This window comes from Microcaecilia unicolor, chromosome 6 (assembly GCF_901765095.1).
Source record: "Microcaecilia unicolor chromosome 6, aMicUni1.1, whole genome shotgun sequence".
In the NCBI taxonomy this organism is placed as follows: Eukaryota; Metazoa; Chordata; class Amphibia; order Gymnophiona; family Siphonopidae; genus Microcaecilia; species Microcaecilia unicolor.
This window is the reverse complement of record NC_044036.1, coordinates 196,498,530-196,522,647: the sequence shown is the minus strand read 5'-3', so window position 1 is coordinate 196,522,647 and position 24,118 is coordinate 196,498,530. Positions and strand designations below refer to the sequence as shown.

Genomic DNA, 24,118 nt, shown 5'->3' with positions numbered 1-24,118 from the left:
CTAGGGCTTTTCAGCTTGGAGAAGAGATGGCTGAGGGGAGACATGATAGAGGTATATAAAATAATGTGTGGAGTGGAACAGGTGGATGTGAAGCATCTGTTCACGCTTTCCAAAAATGCTAGGACTAGGGGGCATGCGATGAAACTACAGTGTAGTAAATTTAAAACAAATTGGAGAAAGTTTTTCTTCACCCAACGCGTAATTAAACTCTGGAATTCGTTGCCGGAGAACGTGGTGAAGGCAGTTAGCTTGGCAAAGTTTAAAAAGGGGTTAGACAGTTTCCTAAAGAACAAGTCCATAAACCACTACTAAATGGACTTGGGAAAAATCCACAATTCCAGGAATAACATGTATAGAATGTTTGTACGTTTGGGAAGCTCACCAGGTGACTTTGGCCTGGATTGGCCGCTGTCGTGGACAGGATGCTGGGCTCGATGGACCCTTGGTCTTTTCCCAGGGTAGCATTACTTATGTACTTATGTTTGTACAAGAGACACATCTTTTGCCTTCCAAACCAACATTGCTCTCACACCCCAAGTTTCCTGAGTGTTTCAAGCTCCGAATAAGCTATGTAAAAAAAACAATGGTGTGGGAATATTAATACATAAGAAAATCCAGATGAAGCTTCAAGATGTGATAAGAGACTGTGAGGGTGGTTATTTGTTTGTAAAGGCAGAATTAAGTGGGACGCTCTATACTTTGGCAAATATCTTTGCACCCAATACTGGACAGGGAGAATTTTTTGAATCTTTACTACCTCGGTGGAATGCATTTTAGGAAGGGATTTTAATAGTGGGAGGGGATTTTAATTTGACCTACCACCCCTTGATGAGCAACTCCTCTAGTAAAATTCAATATGCAAAACAAGATTGTACTATGTTGCAAAGTTGTATGGCGCTTTTGGGACTGGAAGAATTTTGGCGTCTTTTCCACCCGAGTGAGCAGGATTACTCTTTCTATTCAGCAATGCATGACTCATATACTCGCATAGATTTGTGGCTAATGGAGCGGGGTCAGTGCTCACTGGTTTCCAAAGTGGCTATAGAGCAGTGTGTGTGGTCGGATCATGCTCCAGTTTTGCTAGTGATGGAACAACCGAGGGTGAAGCGTGGCATTCATTTCTGGCGGCTCAATGACAAACTTTTGACAGACCCGCAGCTTGTTACATTTTTTGAAACGGAGTTTCAGGACTTTTTCTTGAGGAATGAGGGTACAGCGAGCCCTGTAAATATTTGGGAGAGCTTCAAGGCCTTTGCACGTGGTCTTTGCATATCAAAGCAGGCCTTCTACACTAAGATGAAATGTCAATGTTGTTTAAGGCTTAGTCAGCGACTGGGAGAGTTAGATAGAGCTTATACAGCACAGGTATCACGGGATGGAATTTGTCAACAATTCAAGGTTGGGAGTTTGTTCGTTTTATGAAAACTATATGCTGTAGACCAAGAGGTGACAGATGATGAGGTGGATGACTATCTAGAAGGAATTTCTCTACCTACTCTGTCGCCTAATGCTGACTCCCAGCTCTCAGCTCCTTTATCATTAGATGAAGTGGCAGAAGCGATAGCCCGCCTCCCGACGTATAAGGCCCCTGGATTAGATGGCTTTTTCAATTTCTTTTATAAAAAATTTGCACAAATTTTGGTAGAGCCACTTGCTCATAGCTATAATTCTCTGCTGACAGAGTCCAAGTTACCATTCTCTTTTCGACATGCTGGAGTAGCTCTGTTACATAAATCAGGAAAGGATCCGGTCGAGTGTAGTTCTTATTGTCCCATCTCTTTGCTAGGGGTGGATTATAAAATATTTACTCTGGTACTGGCAGCGAGGTTACAACGCTTTTTGCCAGAGCTAGCACATGGTGACCAATCTGGATTTATTGCTGGGCGACAGCCTAAAGGTAATATATGGTGGTTGTTAGATTTGATCTGGACAGCACGGCAACGATTGACTCCAGCAGTGGTCCTCAGTATAGATGCTGAGAAAGCATTCGATCGGGTCTCTTGGGCATACATGTTTGCTACCCTACGGCGGTTTGGTTTTTCAGGGAACTTTATGCGATGGATAGCTCTCGTATATGACTCCCCGGTAGCTTGTTTATGTATTAACTAGTCAAAAAGGCCCGTTTCTGACAAATGAAACAGGCGCTAGCAAGGTTTTCCTCGGAGTGTGTATGTTTGAGAGAGGGTATGTGAGATTGACTGTGTGAGAGAGAGGGAATGAGAGTGTGTGCCAGGGGCCCATCACTCCCTCCTCCCTCCCAGTTGCAGGGTCATCCCCTCCCTCCGAGTTCCAGGGTCGTCCCCCTCCCTCCCTCCCTCCCAGTTCCAGGGTCATCCCCCCCCACCCTCTGTCCCTCAGAGTTTGAGTCCCCACCCTCCCAGTTCCAGGGCCACCTTCCCTCCCAGTTGAAACAGCTGTAGACTTGTTTCTGATGGAGCAACAATTTAAAAACGACAATGTGGAGCAGCAGCTGCTAGGTTTGTTTAGAGTGTATGGCAATGACTGCAGCGTGGCTGAGTAAAGGCAAGCTCCTAAGAATCTGGGAGGAGTTAATTGTTTTAGTTGCAAGGAGCTGTGCACCCCAGCTGACCTTGTCAATCACCCAGGGCAGCGTTCAGAGCAGAGTTAATTGCTTTACTTGCAAGAAGCTCTGGACCCCAGCTGACCTTGTTAATCACCCAGGGCAACCACTCCAGGTGCCTGAGAAAACAATTATCTCACTCAGCTATTTCTCTCTGCTTGTTTTAGTACTCTCTTTTCCTTTGTGTACTTGCTAAACCGGATATCTATGCCACCTCAAGTTTCCGGCTGGAGGCTTCAATTAGAACGTTGGAGGTGCGTTTTATATATAGAGATGGGGCTTATACACAATTCTTTCAAGTCTCTTGAAGTACAAGACAAGGCTGCCCACTGTCCCCACTAATATTTGCGTTTGCTATGGAGCCTTTGGCGCAAGTGATTAGGGACAACCTCAAGATACGGGGGATTCAGGTAGGGGAGCATGATCATAGGATGTTATTGTACGCTGATGATATCCTTTTTACACTATCTGACCCTTGCGTATATCTGCCTATAGTTATGGAGTTACTGGGTAACTATGGTCGGGTGTCAGGATTTGCTGTCAATTCAACCAAGTCCGAGATTTTGAACCTTACAGTGCCTGGAGACTCTTTTTAGGCCTTGTGTTCCCAATTTCCATTTAGATTGGCACACCGCAGTATTAAATACTTAGGAGTTTTAATACCAGCAAACTTGGACTGTATATTTTCTTTGAACTACCTGCCACTATTAAATAAGGTGATGGAAGACTTAGATCGCTGGGAGGGGTTGAGCTTATCTTGGGTTGGCAGAATTAGTGCTGTGAAGATGAATGTACTCCCTCATTTTTTATATTATTTTTCCAGTCTCCCTTTGCCTATCCCTTTAGGGGCTTATTTGATTAAATTGCAAAGGAAAGTGTTCTAATATATTTGGCAATGGAGACCACCTCGAGTGTGTAGGCAGCGTATGTATGTGCCTAGAGAGGAGGGAGGGAGGGGGGTTCCGGACTTCTTGGCTTATTATAGAGCGTCCCAGCATGTCGCTGTCTTTGAGTGGCATGCTTTTCCGGACAAATGCTGGGTACAACTAGAGCAAGACTTGTTCCAGGAAATGCCATTGCAGTATATACCGTGGCTCTCATTGCAAGATTGGCGAACCAGAATGACACGAGCACCATTTAGAGCCTCACACACTTTAGATATTTGATATTCTATTAGAATGGCGCTTTTCTGTCAACAACAATATTTTCTTAGCAACACCAATAAAATATGCTTCTGGATTTGATGCACCAGCCCATACTAAAGCTTTTCAAAGATGGGCAAAACAGGGTTGTAAGATGTTAGGTCATATAGTGGTTAGAGGTACAATGATCCCCTTTCCTGTACTTCAAGAAAGATACAGATTAAAGGAGGGTGATTGTTTTTTCTATGGGCAGTTATATGACTTCATGAGGAGAAGGGTACTTCCTGACTTGGATCGGGGAGATCATGGCTTGTTAAAGATTTTTCATATGGGAGTGGGAACAAGGTTAATTTCTAGACTATATCAAGCATTGTTATTTAGTCAACCTATATCCCAACAATATGAGGCAGGAGAAAATGCTTAATGGCCCCTTACCAACTGCACAGTGGCATAGAATTTATAAGCGACTTACGAGAGTCACTATTGCATCTAACTATATTGAACATGGATATAAAATGCTATTCCAATGATATTGTACCCCAGCCAAACTATATAAGACCTTCGGCATGGGGAAGAAAGACTGTTGGAGAGGTTGCTCTGTTCAAGGCTCTTTCGAACACATTTGGTGGCTCTGTCCCAAATGTCAGTCCTATTGGCTGATGATTGCAGAGATGTTTCAAGAGATGACAGGACTTTACTGTGTGCCAAGTATTCTGAACTTTTTGCTTAATGATTATCCAACACATTGGGAAGATACTAAAGGACAACTGCTGATGCTGGTGGTGTCAACAGCTCGCCTTTGTGTGGTGGCTGCCTGGCGAAAGCTAGAGCCCCCTAACAAGAAACAAGTGCTGCAAAAATTAGACTATTTATATTTGATGTCTAAGTTAACTGCATTGATTGAAGTATGATCGGATGGGTGACTTCTATGCAGTATGGAAGCCGTACCAGCAGTGGAGAGGTACTTTTTGAGGTGAAACATATTGTTTGAACTCTTTAGGTTTACCTTAATCGAGCAAGTTGTGGGGGGGGGAGGGGAAGGAAATTTATGCTGTTTTCTACAGTACAATTGTTTGTATTTTCTTTGCAAGTTTGAATAAAGCATATTAAAATAAAAAAAAACCAATAAATCATATTCCAGTCTCGTTGTAGATGTCTGCTTAGGTTATTTTTTAATATATATTTTCTTTCTCTATATTTCTGTTTTCATTTTCTTTCTTCTCATACAAATTACTTTTTCTTTCTCACCGCCATCCTGTACTTTCTTCATCTGTCCTTCCTCTTCTCAACTCTCTTTCTGTCCCTTCTGTGCACTTATATGGATGAAAGGAAGCAGCCATTAAGCAAGAATTAGCATGAGTTCAGGACTAACAAATCAAATAATTTTTGCAGTACCAAAATAAAGTCTTGATCTACACTTACGAGTATTTTACACATCATACCTCATCCTCCCTTTTCCTTGGGAGCTGAGACCTTGGCAAGACAGGACAAGTTACTTGTGCATTACTCTGAAAAGGTTGAGCTCATTAATAAAGGGAGGGTAGTACAAGTAACCTGTAAAGCAGCTTGTCCATGTGCATGTACATGTTTTCACAAGTAAAGGTGGGAGAACTGATCCAGAAGTCGGGCTCTTGTTTTCTTTCCCATGGCTAGCACTGATTCTTCACATGACCTCTGTCCATTCTTCAAAGTGGGCACTAGCACTTATGTGGCAATTAAGTGTGTAAATGATTAGAATAATGGTATATATGTTCATTTGTGTGCATATACATATGTAAATGCCAAAATTCTGCCTAAGTGCTATTCTGTAAATATCACTGAACATGCATACCTTGTAGAATAATGTCAGTAATCCAAGTATCTACAGCTTTTAGGCACAATTGCTTACACCAGCTCTGTGGTTGTCATAAACGCTAAAATTATAGGCTAGCGAGCTGCACTGGAATGGAGATTGCGAGAATCTTGCAGAACTCACAGTATTCCCACAGGTGTGGAAGAAGTTACCATGGGACAGGGGCGTAGCCACGGGCGGGCTTGGACGGGCTTCGGCCCAGCCACTTTCCCTCCAGGCCCGCCCATCCATGATCCAACATCCTTCGTTCCGGAGCGAAGCTGCCTGTAATGGCAGCGCTCGCGGCTCGCCTCGTTGTAGCCGCACTGCCAGGCCCGCCCATCCATGATCCAACATCTTTCATTCCGGAGTGAAGCTGCCTGAATGGCAGCGCTCGCCTCATCGTAGCCACGGCGCCCACTCAGCTGATCTACGCGGTGGCGCTCTCAGCAGCCTCGTTCTCACTCCGCCAGATCATCGGGCTAAAAAAATAGTTGCACGCACGCAGTGCACGTTACAGGGAGGAGGTGAGGAGCATTGAGCTAGCTAGTGCGAGGAGGCAAGCCTGGAAGGTTCTTCGTTCGAGCCCAGGAGCTCAGACTCAGAAAAGCACTGCAGGTAATAAAAGTTTAAGTACTTTTTTTTTTTTTTTACATCATTTTTAACATTGTGTAATTTGTAATATCCCAAGAAACACTACTCATGCCTCTCTATCTCTCTCTATATTTATATGTATAGTGCCCACCAATATTAGCTCTTGGCCCACCCAAAATATCAGGCCACTGCCATGGGATTCCTGTGGGAGTGTAGTCAAAATCTCTGGCAACGCCAGAATGAGGCTTGGAATGCACAGAGAGAGGCAATTGAAGCATCAGTGATTAATTATGTTGAGGCATATATAAAATATACATTGTGTTTTATCCATTGGAAACAAGACTTCATGAAATCAGCATTCCAGGAAGTATCAGGGTTATACGCAGAAAAAACACAATGTCTTGTACTCGCCTCCCAACACAACACAAAAAACTTCTCCACCATAATCACACCATACTGCGCTCTCCCTGTCTCACAAAACTTGAAAATTCTTGGAGTTACCATTGATCAAAACCTCACTCTCGATACCCACGTGAAGAATACGATGAAAAACGAGTAAAACCCTTCTTCCCGAGATACATCTTCCGTTCCCTGGTACAATCAATGGTAATGAACCATCTGGACTACTGCAACGCACTGTACGCTGGATGCAAAGAACAGACCATCAAAAAACTCCAAACAGCCCAGAATACTACTGCCAGACTCATATTTGGAAAAACTAAATATGAAAGTGCAAAACCCCTAAGAGAGAAACTTCACTGGCTCCCACTTAAGGAACGCATTGCGTTCAAGATCTGCACGATTGTACACAAAATCATTCACGCAGATGCCCCAATCTACATGCTAAACCTCGTGGACCTACCTCCCAGAAACGCCACAAGATCATCCCGCAAATTTCTCAATCTGCACTTCCCCAGCTGTAAAGGACTAAAATACAAGGTGATGCGTGCCACTACCTTCTCATACACGAGCACGCAGTTATGGAATGCACTACCTACAGACCTGAAATCAATCGACGAAATAACCAACTTTCGCAAATCTCTGAAGATATACTTCTTCAACAAGGCCTAAAAAGAGAACCTATAACCTCACTAATCCACTTCACCAACCCACCCAGCTATGAAAGTCCACCTTCTATACTTAACCCTATCACTTCCTTCTTTCTTCCCTTACTTAATCTCTGCACATCACTAATTGTATCTGATACCCTGGAATGACAATGTCATAACAAAACTATGTAAGCCACATTGAGCCTGCAAATAGGTGGGAAAATGTGGGATACAAATGCAATAAATAATAATAATAATACTATCTTCTCTAAGACTGAACTGAAATGCCTCACTGTAACAAGCGTTGTGCTGCCGGAATATTTGCTAATTGCTAGTGTGACCCACAGGGGCCTTCACAGGTTTGTAATCCTCAGGACTACAGTTCCTCAAACTTCCCAGCTGAGCAGGCCTCTTGCCAGGAGACAAGCACAGACTCAGCCCTCCGGTGCCTGTCCCTCCTCGGAATCCCCTTGTCCTGGATTGACCAACTCCAGACCAACAGTCTTTCTTTTCCACTTTATTTATTTTCTCCAACACAGTTTTGATACACACAGTTAGCAGGTTTTGCTTCAACTTTCCCTTCACTCCCTCCTAAGTACTCCTGGGAGATGAAAGGGGACACACCCAACCAGTGGTGTGCTGGTAAATGTTTAACAACAGGCTCTCTCCCCAGTCCACCTGTGCGCTCCCCCCCCCCCCCAAAATTGCAGAGCTGGCTATATGATCCCAGGTTCCAATCTAATTCATGTTTAATGTGGGATAAAATGCCATAAATAAGTAAATAAATATAAACTTTTAATGTTGAGCACCTGATTCTCAAAGTGGACATATTCCAAGCACTATGGATCGGGTGGATGTGAAGCGGACTGTTCACGCTATCCAAAAATACTAGGACTAGAGGGCATGAGTTGAAGCTACAGTGTGGTAAATTTAAACGAATCGGAGAAAATTTTTCTTCACCCAACGTGTAATTAGACTCTGGAATTCGTTGCCGGAGAAACGTGGTACGGGCGGTTAGCTTGACGGAGTTTAAAAAGGGGTTAGATAGATTCCTAAAGGACAAGTCCATAGACCGCTATTAAATGGACTTGGAAAATTCCGCATTTTTAGGTATAACTTGTCTGGAATGTTTTTACGTTTGGGGAGCGTGCAGGTGCCCTTGACCTGGATTGGCCACTGTCGGTGACAGGATGCTGGGCTAGATGGACCTTTGGTCTTTCCCAGTATGGCACTACTTATGTACTTATATAATGAAAATAAATTATTTTTTCTACCTTTGTTGTCTGGTGATCCAGCTTCTGCCTATTTTCTTCATTCATGTGCAGTTTTTCTCTTCTCTTCCTTTCCCCTCATCTCATCTCCTTCCTCACTCTTCCTTCCCCTCCATCCATGTCTAGCATTTCTTCTCTCTCTCCCCTCCCCTCCATCTACCCATGTCCAGCAATCCTCCTTCCCCCCTGCCCTCCCCTCCATCCACCCATGTCCACGCAACCCTCCTCTCTCCCTGCTCTCCCCTCCAGCCACCCTCCAGCGATTGTCTTTGCTCCCCTGCCCCCCTCCAGCCACCCGTACCCAGCGATTGTACTCTCTCCCCTGCCCCCCTCCAGCCACCCGTACCTAGCGATTGTCCTCTCTCCCCTGCCCCCCTCCAGCCACCCGTAACCTAGCGATTGTCCTCTCTCCCCTGCCCCCTCCAGCCACTCATACCCAGCGATTGCCCTCTCTCCTCTGCCCCCACTCCAACCACCCATACCCAGCGACTGTCCTCTCTCCCCTGCCCCCACTCCAACCACCCATACCAGCGATTGTCTTCTCTCCCCTGCCCCCCTCCAGCCACCCATACCCAGCGATGTCCCTCTCTCCTCTGCCCCCCTCCAGCCACCCATACCAGCGATTGTCCTCTCTCCCCTGCCCCCCTCCAGCCACCCCTACCAGCGATTGCCCTTTCTCCTCTGCCTCCACTCCAACCACCCATACCCAGCGACTGTCCTCTCTCCCCTGCCCCCCTCCAGTCACCCATGCCAGCGATTGTCCTCTCTCCCCTGCCCCCACTCCAACCACCCATACCCAGCAATTGTCTTCTCTCCCCTGCCCCAACCGCCCATACTCAGCGATTGTCCTCTCTCCCCCCCTGCCTCCCTCCAGCCACCCATACCCAGCAACTGTCCTCTTTCCCCTGCCCCCCCTCCAACCACCCATTCCCCGCAATTGTCCTCTCTCCCCTGCCCCTCTCCAGCCACCCATACCCAGCGATTGTCGGTTGTTGAGTGAATTCTTCGGGGCAGGCAGGAAAGATCCCCAGTTTTTCCTGCCCGCTGCCAGTGTGGACTCTCCCGCGACGCTACTGCATCGTTCTTCAAAATGGCCGCCGAGACTTACAAGGGCGACCTCCAAGACTTCAGCAGAAGTCTTGCAAGGTCGCCACTAGAAGTCTCGGTGGCCATTTTTAAAGAGCAATCAAGCAGCGGGGGAGGATCAGCACCGGGAGCGGGCAGGCAAGACTGGGGATCTTTCCTGCCTGTCCCGAAGAATCCATACATTGGGAGGGACCCTGTAGCTCGAGGGAAGGAGGGAGGAGAGCTGGCTCGCCCTGAACAACAACCGGCTCGCAAGATGGTAAAAAATTTAACAACCGGCTCCAGCACACCACTGTACCCAACCACTGTCAGTCTCTAGCCCCTGACAGACCCCCTCACCCTCCTGACCCCAGTTGGAAACCCTCACCCCCAGTTGGAATGCTTCTGCAGCCACTTCTTTTCCTCTTTCATTAAGTCATCAAACCATGTGGCCAGGAGCCCTCTTACTTGCCCTCCTTTAGTTTGTGCTAAGGCAAAAATGTCCATGGGCTCTCCTGAAGGCTCCTCTCTCTTCAGTCCTTCTCCTCCCTTTCCAGACTGCCAGTCTGTGGGCTCCTCTACAGCCCTCTTTACCAGCTGCATCCCATCATCATTATTCCACTCTCCCAGCTATTTCCTATTTGGTTCATCCAGCCCTCCCAGATCCTCCTCCTTTCCCCTAGGATTCCTGGGACTCGTAGTAGGGGTAACACTTCCTCCTCCTACCCGGCCTCTCTCTCAAGAGCTGCTGGGACTTGTAGTCCTTCAGCTTCATTGCCATCGATGAAGGAGACAGGCCGCTTTCCCGCACTGGCCCTGCACTTCTGATTCTGGCCCTTTCGGCGCTGTCCTCCCAGGGTGATCTAGGGTACCCAAGCGACCTCCCCCTTCCAGCTTCCCTCGCTGTGCGACCCTCGCCTCCCCGCCTGATCACACTAGATAAGTATTAGTCCCCCCAGCTGACGAAGGATTGACTAAATGTTTTAACATTAGTGATTTTTATTGTACCTAGTCTTCTTTCTGCCCCTTTGATGTTGAGATTTGCAGAACATGGAAAAAGAAGGCATTATATATGAAAGGTCTTAGAACTAATTTACGGGTGTTTTGGAGAATCACTGGAGACTGCTTAAGCCAATTCTAAACTTTTTAAGCTTCTAATGCTAAGCATTCTGCAATTTTTAGTCCATACAAAATGCAGAATCACAAGTCCCAGAAGTAGGAGATTAGGAATAGGACTGGTTAGCACTGGTTTAGAAGTTCTGTTTATTTGTATGTTTGGTCAATCTCGTCAACAATATATAAGGGATGGAGAGAGGTACAAGATGAAAGATATATTGATAGCTGCCCATGGTCAATCATATACAGCTTTTGAATCAATTACAGACTTATTTGCAAATCTGATGGAAAACCAATAGAAAGGCAGCTTTCAGGTGAGAGCATCAGTATATTACACATAAACTAAAGCAACATTTGATAAAACTATGACAAAGTGAAGAGTAACAACAAAAATGTTTTATCATGTCTATTTTCTTATACATTTCCACCATTCATGATGTATTGTAAGCCACATTGAGCCTGCAAAGAGGTGGGAAAATGTGGGATACAAATGAAATAAATAAAAGGCAACTGTTTCTCTGTTTTAAGAAACTTTGACTTTGGCTAGTAGATGTCTCTGTTGAGTAACAATGGGCTCTTAGAGCCTTTATGCTAACCCCAATCATAGTTGACAATAGGAGTAGAAGGTGGGGTAGACTCTGGGCAAGTCACTTAACCCTCCATTGCCCCAGGATAGGTACAAAATAAGTGCTGGTATATAATATGTAAGCCACTTTGCAACCACAGGTGAAGGCATTGCAGTTCTATAATCCTTTGGATAGAGGACTAGTTTTGCTTTGTCTATGTTTGACCGCTTTTTTTTTGGCTACAGCACTTTTTTCTATCTTTTAACAGATTCTGTATGACAGCCCGAAAGCTCGTCGGGAAGTGGAGTATCACTGGCGGGCGTCAGGAGGGCCTCACATTGTACACATTCTCAATGTTTATGAGAACATACACCGTGGGAAAAGATGCCTTCTAATCGTCATGGAATGGTATATATCAGTATTTCTGATCCCTCTGACTTCTTTATCGAGGTCATTGCCCCCATCGTATGTTATAGGAGAGATGAACCAATCCATTCATAATACTCAGAACCCTGATTCCAAACATGGTCTACAGGTTGCTTGGTGGCATCCTAAAATCCCAAACAATTTGTTAATCTAGTTGAGAAGTTAGTGAATCATAGAACTAAAGGAAGTATCATTCAGAATTAGAGCTAATATTATTTCAAACCCCCAGCCTTGCTTTCCATTTATCAACTGAATAAATCCTAGAGGCTGGCTGCCTAGTAAATTAGTCACACTGAATTCCAATAAGTGTTTTTCAAATCACAAACCAATTATGGATAAAAACTAAATCATTGGTGAGTCAGACCACCAGATAGGAGGTTTATGGATCACAAATTTTAGATCAGGTCATATCTGAATATGAGGGAGGAGATAGGAAGTCCAGTGTCAGTTAATTCCATCCTGTACCCACTACCTTTAAAATTAGTTCAGTAGCTTTTGGCATAGAGATGTAGGCAGCATATTTCTGAATGGGGGTGATTGATCTTGAAGCTGCATCTAACTATACAAATTTTCCATAAATCATCTGTTTTGTCCAGTTTCTTCTACACAAGCCGTAAAGCCCCTTAAAACAGGCGACATATTTGTTGTGAAAAATGTAATGAAATATGTGTATGCGTCTGTCTGAAAGAGAGAGAGAGAGTGTGAGAGCGAGAGAGAGTGAGAGTGTGTATATGTGTGTGTGTCTTCACAGCACTGCAGCCTACAGCTGGCACAAAAAACCCCCAGGGGGGGGGGGGGGGGCCCTTTTAAAGTTGTGCTCCATCTGTCAAACACAGGGGCTGGAGGTCCATGGGACCACCAGGTCCTGACTACCCCTTTCCCAAGCAACGGGGGCTGGAGGTCTATCGGACCTCCGGTCCCCCCGACGATCCCCCTCCCCCCCAGTTTTCAGGGAGGGCTGGAGATCTGGTGGGTCTCCAGCCCCCCAGCAAATGGTCCCTGGTGGTCCAGTGGGCACCGACCAAGCTCCCCCCCCCCCCCAGCGACAGGGGGGTTGGAGGACCGCTGGACACCCACTGGATCTCCAGCCCTCCTGAACCTGAGGGGGGGTGGGATCGTCGGGGCGACCGGAGGTCCACCGAACCGCCAGTCCCCTGTCGCTGGGGGGGTGGTTTGCATCGTTGGGGGGAATGGGAGCCTGCCAGCATGCAAGTGTAGTTGAGGACGTCCAAATTTTGGACGCTTCTGCAATGGGCAGTTAAGGATGTCCAAAATTGGATGTTTCTATGAGAAAGACATCTTTCTCATAGAAACATCCACTTTTGGACGTCCTTAACTGCCCATTGCAGAAACGTCCAAAATTTGTGGAGGCAGCACCATTTTCTTTCTCTGATTCTTCCTGGCTTTCTGCAACGGGTGCCGCAGGTGGCTTAAATGCAGGGGCGGCTTCAAGTGCTGTATCTGATGTTCTCCGAGGACAAGCAGGCTGCTTGTTCTCACGACTGGGTAGACGTCCATGGCAGCCCCCTCCAACAGGAAGAAAAGTCTCGCAGGAGGTCCCCGCACGCGGGGCACGCCCACCGCGCATGCGTGGCTGTCTTCCCGCCTGTGCGCTCCCGCTCAGTTTTCTGTTTTTTCTCCGCGCTGGAGAGAGACAGAGTTTTGTCCCTCTCCTTGTCAGCCCCTGAAAACCGTTTTTGCGGCCTGGTCCGCTATTTCTTTTTTGTGTACGCGCGTTCGCGTTCCTTTTTCCTTCGTGTTTAAAAAAAAAAAAAGTAGAGAAGTCTCCCTGGCGAGTTGTTTTTTCCCTTTCCTTTCGCCGTCCAAGATTCCTTTTTTGTTGTGGCCTTTACCGCCACCATCGATGGTTTTGACCTTGCCGATGCGATTTTTCCATCGATGTCCTCGAAGGTCCCGAGCGGATTTAAAAAGTGTGGTCGATGCGGCCGGCAAATCTCACAGTCCGATGCGCTTGGTGCCTCCATGCCTCGGGCCGGAGCATAATTCCAAGGCGTGCACGTTGTGTCTCGGCTTGAAAAAGCTGACGCAGGTGGCGAGGCAAGTTCTTCGGGACCGTCTTTTTGGAACTTGCGCCGGCCCTTCGACATTGACGGCATCGATGCTGACAGCGAGTACTTTGACACCGGTACCGGTGTCGACGACTTCGGGGCCGAGCATGGCATCGACCCCAGGAGCACAGGTTCCTTTGGCCCGACGACCTGCCAGCGATGGGAGCGAGGAACAGCCAAGTGGGCCTCCACCCGCCTCGGCTGGTCCCGCCGCCCAGGGCCATTGGGACCGAACCCTGTCGGACCCGACCCTGAGGAGGCGCGGAGACTCCACCTCCTCCTCATCCGTGCCACAGAGCACCGATGACGGACATCGGAAGAAGCTTGCCAAGAAGCACCGTCATCGGTCGCCCCCGGTGCATGGGACTTGGAAGCTCAGGGGCGTCGAGAGACTCGGCCCCTGAAAAGCGTCGACGCCGGAAGGAGCGCTCCCCCTCCATTGAAGAGGTGTCGATGCGCAGGTCGTCGGGCACCCCGGTACTGTCTCCTGGACCCGGGCAGCTTCGGGTACCGACGCCTACACCGGCTCCCCAGCCTCTCCCGACAGCGGCTCTAGACGAGTGTCTCCGAGCCATCCTCCCAGGTATCCTGGAGGGGCTGCTGCGCCAGTCTCTACCGGCACTGGGGGTGCTTGTGCCCTCGGCGCCGTTGTTGGAAGCGCCGGCTGGCTCTGGCCCTGTGATGCGGCCCTTGACACCGGTACCGCTTGTGGCACCGGTCTCGACCGCCACTCAGGTGGAATCCCCATCGACGTCGATGGAGGGAGCTTCGTCCCCGCCGGCGCGGGAGTCCACCTCTCGGCACCATCATCGAGGACGTGGTTCCTCAGGGTCGAGACGGGCCCGGTTGCGGACTGAGATCAGAGAGCTCATGTCCGACACCGAGGAGGAGGCCTCGTGGGGGGGGGGGGAGGAGGATCCCAGATATTTCTCCTCTGAGGAGTCTGCTGGTCTTCCCCTCCGACCCCACGCCTTCACCGGAGAGGAAGCGCTCACCTCCAGAGAGCCTCTCCTTTGCCTCTTTTGTCCGGGACATGTCTGTGACCATTCCCTTTCCAGTGGTCACCGTGGATGAGCCGAGGGCTGAGATGCTTGACGTCCTCGACTATCCATCACCACCTAGAGAGTCTTCCACGGTACCGTTGCACAATGTCCTGAAGGAGACGCTGCTTCGGAACTGGTTGAAGCCCCTATCTAATCCCACCATCCCCAAGAAAGCAGAGTCCCAATATAGAGTCCACACAGACCCGGAGTTGATGCGGCCCCAGTTGCCACATGATTCAGCGGTCGTGGACTCTGCTCTCAAGAGGGCCAAGAGTTCAAGGGATACCGCCTCGGTGCCCCCGGGGCGGGAATCTCGCACTCTGGACTCATTTGGGAGGAAGGCCTATCATTCTTCCATGCTCGTGACCAAGATCCAATCATACCAGCTCTACACGAGCATCCACATGCGGAACAATGTGCGGCAACTGGCGGACCTGGTTGACAAGCTCCCGCCGGAGCAGGCCATGCCTTTTCAGGAGGTGGTCAGGCAGCTGAAGGCGTGTCGCAAATTCCTGTCCAGGGGTATTTATGACACTTGTGATGTTGCATCCAGAGCTGCTGCCCAGGGTATAGTGATGCGCAGGCTCTCATGGCTGCGTGCCTCTGACCTGGACAACCGGACTCAGCAGCGGCTAGCGGATGTCCCTTGCTGGGGGGATAACATTTTCGGTGAGAAGGTCGAGCTGTTGGTTGAGCAGCTCCACCAGCGGGAAACCGCTCTCGACAATCTCTCCCACCGGGCGCCTTCAGCATCCACCTCCACAGGTGGACGTTTTCCCGGGCCCGGCGGTCTGCACCCTATGCCTACTGCAAGCATAGGTACAACCAGCTGGCCCGAAGGCCTTCTCAGGCACAGGGCCAGCCGCAGCGCGCTCGTTCCCGTCAACAGCGTGCGACCAAGCAGACCCCTGCAGCTCCACAGCAAAAGCAGGGGATGGGCTTTTGACTGGATCCATGGGAGCATAGCCGCCATAAACGTGCCCGTGCCGGACGGCCTGACGGTCCGGGGGAGGTTGAAAGTTTTCACCAAAGGTGACCTCCCATAACCTCCGACCAGTGGGTTCTCCAAATAGTGCAGTGTGGGTACACCCTGAATTTGATCTCCACTCTGCCAAATTGCCCACCAGGAGCTCAGTCCTTCAGCTCCCAGCACAGGCAGGTACTTGCAGAGGAACTCTCTGCCTTTCTCAGCGCCAATGCGGTCGAGCCCATGCCACCCAGGCAGGAGGGGCAGGGATTCTATTCCAGGTACTTCCTTGTGGAAAAGAAAATGGGGGATGCGCCCCATCCTAGACCTGAGAGGCCTGAACAAATATCTGGCCCGAGAAAAGTTCAGGATGCTTTCCTTGGCACCCTTCTTCCCATGATTCAGAAAGACAACTGGCTATGCTCCCTGGATTTAAAGGATACTTTTACTCGCATCCCGATACTGCCAGCTCACAGACAGTATCTACGATTCCGTCTGGGAACACGGCACTTCCAATATTGTGTGCTGCCCTTTCGGCTCGCCTCTGCACCACGGGTATTCACGAAGTGCCTGGTAGTGGTTGCGGCGTACCTTCGCAAGCTGGGGGTGCATATGTTCCCATATCTCGACGATTGGCTGGTGAAGAGCACCTCGGAGGCAGGAGCTCTACGGTCCAAGCAGTGCACTATTCAACTTCTGGAGCTACTGGGGTTTGTAATAAATTACCCGAAGTCCCATCTCCAGCCAGTCCAAGCTCTCAAATTCATAGGAGCTCTGCTGAATTCACAGACGGCTCATGCCTGTCTCCCCGAGGCGAGGGCACAGAACCTTCTGTCCGTCGCCTCCCGGGCCAGAACGTCCCAGCAGATCACAGCTCGGCAGATGTTGAGACTCCTGGGCCATATGCCTCTACAGTCCATGTGACTCCCATGGGCTCGTCTTCACATGAGATCAGCTCAGTGGACCCTAGCTTCCCAGTGGTGACAGGCCACTGGGAATCTAGAAGATGCCATCCACCTGCCCACCAGTTGTCGCAATTCGCTGTGCTGGTGGACGATTCGGCCCAATTGACCTTGGGACGCCCCTTTCAAATCCTCAGCCGCAAAAAGAGCTGACGACGGATACATCTCTCCTCGGGTGGGGGGGCCCATGTTGATTGGCTCCACACCCCTGTGTGGTCCCCCAGGAAGCAGGTCTTCAGATCATCTCCTGGAGCTCCGAGCGGTCTGGAACGCACTGAAGGCTTTCAGAGATCGGCTGTCCTTCCAAATTATCCAAATCCGGTCAGGACAATCAGGTGCAATGTACTGCATCAACAAGCAGGGGGGCACTGGATCTCGCCCCCTGTGTCAGGAAGCCGTCGGGATGTGGCGCTGGGCATGCCAGCACGGCATGCTTCTCCAAGCCACGTACCTGGCAGGAGTAAACAACAGTCTAGCCGACAGGCTGAGCAGACTCATGCAACCGCACGAGTGGTCCCCTCCTTCCAGGGTGGTACGCAAGATCTCCGAGAGTGGGGTACCCCATTGGTGGACCTTTTCGCCTCACAGACCAACCACAAGCTGCCTCAGTTCTGTTCCAGACTGCAGGCTCACGGCAGACTAGCGTCAGATGCCTTTCTCCTACATTGGGGGGAGGGCCTCCTGTATGCGTATCCTCCCATAACCTTTGTGGGGAAGACCTTACTGAAACTCAAGCAAGACCGTGGCACCATGATCCTGATCACGCCCTTTTGGCCCTGTCAGATCTGGTTCCCTCTTCTTCTGGAGTTGTCCTCCGAAGAAACCGGGGAGATTGGAGTGTTTTCCAACCCTTATCTCGCAGAACGAGGGAGCGCTTCTGCACCCCAACCTTCAGTCCTCTGGCTCTCACGGCCTGGATGTTGAGGGCGTCTCCCGCATCTTGCTTGCTTCCAGGAAGGATTCCACTAAGAAGAGTTTACTTTTTCAAGTGGAGGAGGTTTGTCGTCTGGTGTGACAGCAAGGCCCTAGAACCTTGCTCTTGTCCTGCACAGACCCTGCTTGAATACCTTCTGCACTTATTGGAGTCTAGTCCTCAAAACTCAGTAAGGAACCACCTTAGTGCAATTAGGGCTTACCATCATCGTGTAGAGGGTAAGCCATCTCTGGACAGCCTTTATTCGTTCACTTCATGAGAGGTTGCTTTGTCAAAGTCCCTATCAAGCCTCCTGCAGTGTCATGGGATCTTAACGTCGTCCTCACACCAGCTGAGGAAACCTCCTTTTGAGCCACTGAATTCCTGCCATCTGAAATACTTGACCTGGAAGGTCATTTTCTTGGTGGCAGTTACTTCAGCTCGTAGAGTCAGTGAGCTTCAAAGCCCTGGTAGCTCATGCTCCTTATACAAATTCCATCAAACAGAGTAGTCCTCCGCACTCACCCTAAGTTCCTGCCAAAGGTGGTGTCTGAGTTCCATCTGAACCAGTTAATTGTCTTGACAACATTTTTCCCCCGTCCTCATACCCACCCTGCTGAACGTCAGTTGCACACTTTGGACTGTAAAAGAGCATTGGCCTTCTACCTAGAGCGGACACAGCCCCACAGACAGTCCGCCCCAATTGTTTGTTCCTTTTCGACCCCAATAGGAAGGGGGTCCGCTGTCGGGAAACGCACCATCTCAAATTGGCTAGCAGATTGCATTTCCTTCACTTACGCCCATGCTGGGCTGACTCTTGAGGGTCATGTCACGGCTCATAATGTTAGAGCCATGGCGCGTCAGTGGGCCCACTTGAAGTCAGCCACTATTGAAGAGATTTGCAAGGCTGCGGACGTGGTCTTCAGTCCACACTTCACGTCACATTACTGCCTCCAGCAGGATCCCGACGCGGACAGTCGGTTTGGGCAGTCGGTGCTGCAGAATCTGTTCGGGGGTTTGGGAGCCAACTCCACCCTCCTGGGCCCGGTTTTATTCTGTTCTGGCTGCACTCCCCAGTTAGTTGTTCTTCGTAGGTCAATTTTTGTTTTGTCCTCGCCGTTGCAAGGCTCATTGACCCTGTTTGTTGTTTTTAGTGAGCCTGGGAGCTAGGGATACCCCAGTCATGAGAACAAGCAGCCGCTTGTCCTCGGAGAAAGCAAATGATACTACCTGTAGCAGGTGTTCTCCGAGGACAGCAGGCTGATTGTTCTCACCATCCCTCCCTCCTCCCCTTTGGAGTTGGGTCTTTCTTATTCCTTGCTTGTCTATTTAACTGAGGCGGAGCACACGGGCCGGGAAAGACGGCCGCCCCCAGTCATGCGCGGTGGGGGGGCCCTTGTCCCCGCTTGCAGGACCGCCCGCGAGACTTTTCTTCCGGTTGGAGTGGGCTGCCGCGGACGTCTACCAGTAATGAGAACAATCAGCCTGCTGTCCTCGGAGAACACCTGCTACAGGTATGTATCATTCGCTTTTCTGCCAGAGTTCCTCCCTATTGGTTGAATTCAAGTGCTCCTGCTACTGGCCTCTCTCCCTCCCTAGAACCTCCCTTTGACTGCGACGGTTGTGTTCATGACAGCTGATTCCCATGCCCCCTCCTTCAATCGTTCCTCCCTCCCCCTCTGATTCCCACTGCCCCGTCCTTCCCTACCACCCTCCCTCCCCTTCCAAGTTCCATGTGTGTGAGAGACAGAATGTTTGCATTATGTTCGGGCTGTTTTCCTGTACTCTCCGCCCCTGCCCCACCTCTGACTCCTCCTCCTTTCTGGTTCTGGAGCTGGTGGAGGCGGGGCTTGGACTTTTGCTCTCTCACGTTCGGGCTCTACTGCGCATTTGCGGGTGAGTCGGTCCAAGCTCATTTATTAGATATCTTAGTCTGTTTACATTGGTCCACCTTGTTTTTCAGCATGGAAGGAGGGGAGCTTTTCACCCGGATCCAGCAGCGAGGTGATCAAGCTTTTACGAGGAGAGGTAAGCTATCCTATGACATTACAGCAGATGCTTTCTGCAGTCTGGACAAGTCCAGACTTTATGAACCAGCTCATTCTTAAAACAAGTGATGTAGATGCCATGCTTTGGGTTAGGGCACTGTATATCATTGTATGCCATAGAGCTTGTTTATTTATTATGATTTATTTACTGTCTTTTTGAAGAAATTAACCCAAGGTGATGTATAGCAAGAATAATTTGAACACAGACAATAGACAGTTACAGAATATAAAATATTCAATAACAGTACACTTATTATGGCAGGTCTTCAATACAATGCCTGGGGACACGTGGCGCCCCTATTGTCATTCTGGTTTTTTTTTCAATACTCTTTGTCTCTGTTTCCAAGCTCAGAAAGCAGGAAATGGGTGGGGTGAAGGACTGCATGACTGAGGACATGGCATTCTCAATAGAAGAAAGAGATTGTATTGGAAATGCCTACCTCCTTGGGGATCTTTCCAGGTTACAAGTACCTAGAAAGATCCCCAATGAAAAGTTTAAATGTGGGCTTGAAGGAATGGTGTCACTTTTACTTGTTAGAAGCAGTGTCACAGCCCCACATGTTCTGTGGCTCTCTTTCAGTTCCTGTGGAATCAAAGTGGCCCCAATTAAAAGTTAGGGAAGATCACAGCATTATGGCATAGTACGCTACTTACATGTCAACAACCCACACATTAAAACACCTTAACAGACAGCATAGGGTGGAACATACAGACAGATAAGTTATAGAAACAGGAGTTAGGGAAAAATTGCATATGAGGTCAGAAAAGGTGCTGGAAAATGATTTCAGAGTAGGATGGATAAGTAAGTCCTACTACAGTACGCGAGACTGGTGTTAGTCCTTCTGTGTGTGACTGCTAGTTAGTTGCCGTCTTCCATTAAAGGCTTGGGAGAAGAATCAAGCTTTCGCCTGCTTCCTGAAGTAGAGAGAAGTCGTGCATACACTCCAGCGTGTTCAAAATGCAGGTGGGAAGATTTAGGTTTAAACGAGATCATATCTCACCTATTCTTTCTGCGTTGCATTGGCTTCCAATTAAAACACATTCCTTTTTCAAAATGCTAGTGTTGGCGTTTAAAGTGTTTCATGCCATGGTACCAAGATATGTTTATCCAATAAGCTGCCAGTTTCTATTCCTAAGTGATCATTATGTTTCTCAGAGGAGAGGTGGTTCTTTTATCTCCTTTTGGCCTCCTTTCAGTTAGAGTGTGCTCGCGTCTCAAGCTTACTCTTATTTTATGATCTGGGTGTGGAACAAGGTTCCCTCCTTCCTGTGAGATCTATTATGATCAGTTGCATTTCATAAGGCTGTTAAAACTTACTTGTTTTAATTAGTAATTTGATGAGTTGAAATGGAAAATTGTCATGCTGGAAGGGTTGTTTAATTTAATTTTGTTATATGCTGTACTGTTTTGTTACTATTGGGAGGACGGGCTAAATATTGGTATATTATAAAATAAATAAAGCATTTCTGAGAGTGCTGTCAGAGTGTAGGGGCTACTTCAGAAAAGGTTCATTGCTGGGTGTCACATTGCATGATGTTCTTAGGAGGGATGTGGTTAGTGATTGTTTGCAACCTTGGGTGGTATATAGAGGAGCCAATTTCTTTTAAGTGTCTTGAAGATCAGACATTGGCACTGAGTAGCGCAGACTTCATGCATGGTCTGGAGAACCTCACAAAATGATGTATTTAGTTGAAAGCTTAATGATTGAGTGTATGTATCTATATGTTCCCTCACATGAGCTTAGACATAGGCAAGCAAGAAATGCTCTGGATTCTATCAGAAGGCTGAAATCTTATAGAAACTTCATTTATTTTAGAAGCTTCTGAAATAATGAGAGACATTGGCTCAGCTATCCAATACCTCCATGCAATGAACATGGCTCACCGTGATGTGAAGGTGAGTAGGGAAGACAGGGCATGCAGAGCTGCTGGTGGTGCGGTGATACTTGAAAAGTGCATATATCAGGGTCTGACCAGCCCTTAGGGCATATATCTTATCTGCAGGAAGCCTTACTTACACTGAGTTGGTATGTAGCTTTCAGCATCAGTATGTGCTTCTTCTGCTGCTTTGTATCCTGTCACAGCCGAGAACCTGCTATACACATCCAAAGAGACCAGGTGCAGAGCTCAAGATCACAGATTTGGGTTTGCCAAAGAGACAACACAGCAAAATGCACTGCAGACTCCCTGTTACACTCCATATTATGTAGGTAAGTCTTCAGACCTGCTTCCCTCATTCTCTACCTAGTGCTTCTTCTCCTTACCCAGACAGAGCTCGGCTTTCCAAATCTTTCACTTTTCTCAGTTCAGTGTGATTTATCTGACTCAATTAATAAAGCCATCCTACCCGCTAATAGTAGTCTCCCTTAGGGAAACCACTGTCCGTGAAACTTGGAAAGTTGTAATTCCTAACATTTGTCTCACAGCTTGTATGGGGTATACAACCTCCCTTAATATGGAAGGTGACTTCTTCATTAGGTTAAAACTTCCATTTGTATTTTGCTATAATCTGCAAAATTGTCTTCAACACAAAGGGTTTTATGATGCATCATTTCCTCCAGATGTCAGAGCAACATATGAAAGCTGAACATCCTAATTTTATATTTTTTTTTTTTTTGGGGGGGGGGGGGGGGTGGGGGGGGGGAGGAGGAGGATCAGATTTTTGGCATTAATATGTTCTTTCTCCTTTCCTTGTTTTTCTGCTAGCACCGAAGTACTTGGGCCAGAGAAATATGATAGGTCATGTGACATGTGGTCCCTAGGTGTGATCATGTATATCCTGTAAGTATCCAAGAAGCAGAGCTTCAGCAGATCTATGATTATGCCGCTCTTAAAACTATCTCCATATCATCATGCTGATCAATCCATAGACTGGTGGGGTGTGTCCATCTACCAGCTGAGGTGGAGATAGAGGAGCAATCCTTTGCCTCCCTATATGTGGTTCATGTGCTGCCCGGTAAACTCCTCAGTAATGTTCTCTATCTCAGCAGGTGGGGGTCACACACAGCAGCAGCTCTGGCTAGGCCTCCAAGCCTAATTTTTAGGTTTTGTTGAGTGCCTGGGGTTGAGGGCTCTTCTTGAGCAAGTGCAAACCTGGTGGCGCCAGGTCCCTCCTTTTCTCCCCCCTCCCGCTGGCTCCGTTAAAAAAAAAAAAAAAAAATTTTGGACGTCCTTAAGGGCGTTTATTTCGACGTTTATTTAAACGTTTATTGCAGCTACTCACTGAGACACCAGGTCGTTACAGCTCGGAGCGAGAAGCAAGTAATTTTTACCTTTTTATAGCGGGCAGGGGGTTCCCCGATTGATCTCCACGTGGCCTATGGCGTCGGAGGGCGAGGGCGCGAAGAATCGCTCCCCGGACCGCATGTGCGCTTCTAGCGGGGATGCGGGGGTTTTAAAGTCTGATTCACCCTTGGTGGGTGTCAGTTTGGAGGCCGGTCAGTGTCCCGGTTCTTCCTCCGGCGCGGCGGTTTTTCCCGCCATAAACGCCCATCCCCCGCTGCTCGCCTCCGCCATCTTGGCCGGCCACTCTGCTCGGACGGCTTCTTCTTGGGCCGCCCTTGAGCTGGGAGACGTTCATGCCATGGCCGCCCTTGATTTGGGCGACGGCAAAAAAAAAAGCGGCTAAAGTTAAGCGCCGTTCTTCCCGCGCGGCTCCTTCGCGGAGTGTCGCGCCGGACGCCATCTTGGATGCGCAGCATGTTGCTCCCCCGCTCTTGCGAGCGCCGGTTGAGGGTGCGTCTAGGGCTGTGGCCCAGGCTGCTGAAATTCACAGTCTGGGGGGTTTCTCCCCCGAGTTTGTTTTGCTGCTGCATCAGGCCTTCCTTATGCAAAACGCTGCCCCTTCTCCCTTGTCCGATAACGGGGTTGAGGCCCCCGGAAGTAAACGCCCTCGGGTGGATTCCCAGGCTTTAGAGGACGCTGTTTCCTCTGATGTAGATGAGGGCAGCGTATCTGAGTTCTCCCAACGGTCCTTTGGGGATTCCTTGGAGGAGACGGATTCCCGCTCGGATAGAGCGGATGACCCCTCTGCAGCGCGGATCTTTCGCTCAGAGGATTTGCCCAACCTGTTACTGCAGGCCATGAGCATTTTGAAGATTTCCTCGCCAGAGGACGTCTCTCCCTCAGCCCCTGTTGGCTCTGCCATTATGCTGGGGACAAAGCGCCCGCCTAGAACCTTCCACGTGCATGATGCCATGCACACCTTAATTCCGGCTCAATGGGATGTCCCGGAAGCGAGCCTCAAAGTGGCTAGGGCTATGTCCCGCCTCTATCCTTTGCCTGAAAGTGAACGTGAGGCCTTTATTTGGCCTACCGTGGATTCTTTAATCCCTGCGGTGACTAAGAAAACGGCGTTGCCGGTGGAAGGTGGCACGGCACTAAAGGACGCCCAAGACAGAAGATTGGAAGCGGCTTTAAGGTCGTCCTTCGAGGCGGCTGCCTTAAGTTTTCAGGCCTCAGTTTGCAGCTCCTAT

The 24,118-nt window shown here is 48.8% G+C and overlaps 1 protein-coding gene across 1 annotated transcript in view; it reads left to right on the top strand.

Moving 5' to 3' along the window:
• The window catches only part of MAPKAPK3 (MAPK activated protein kinase 3), a 132,418-nt gene that overhangs the window by 59,274 nt on the left and 49,026 nt on the right, over positions 1-24,118 (top strand). Inside the window, 5 exon segments of the mRNA XM_030205632.1 lie at positions 11,484-11,623; positions 19,559-19,623; positions 21,461-21,544; positions 21,728-21,857; positions 22,350-22,424. Coding sequence (XP_030061492.1) covers positions 11,484-11,623; positions 19,559-19,623; positions 21,461-21,544; positions 21,728-21,857; positions 22,350-22,424 — 494 coding nt within the window.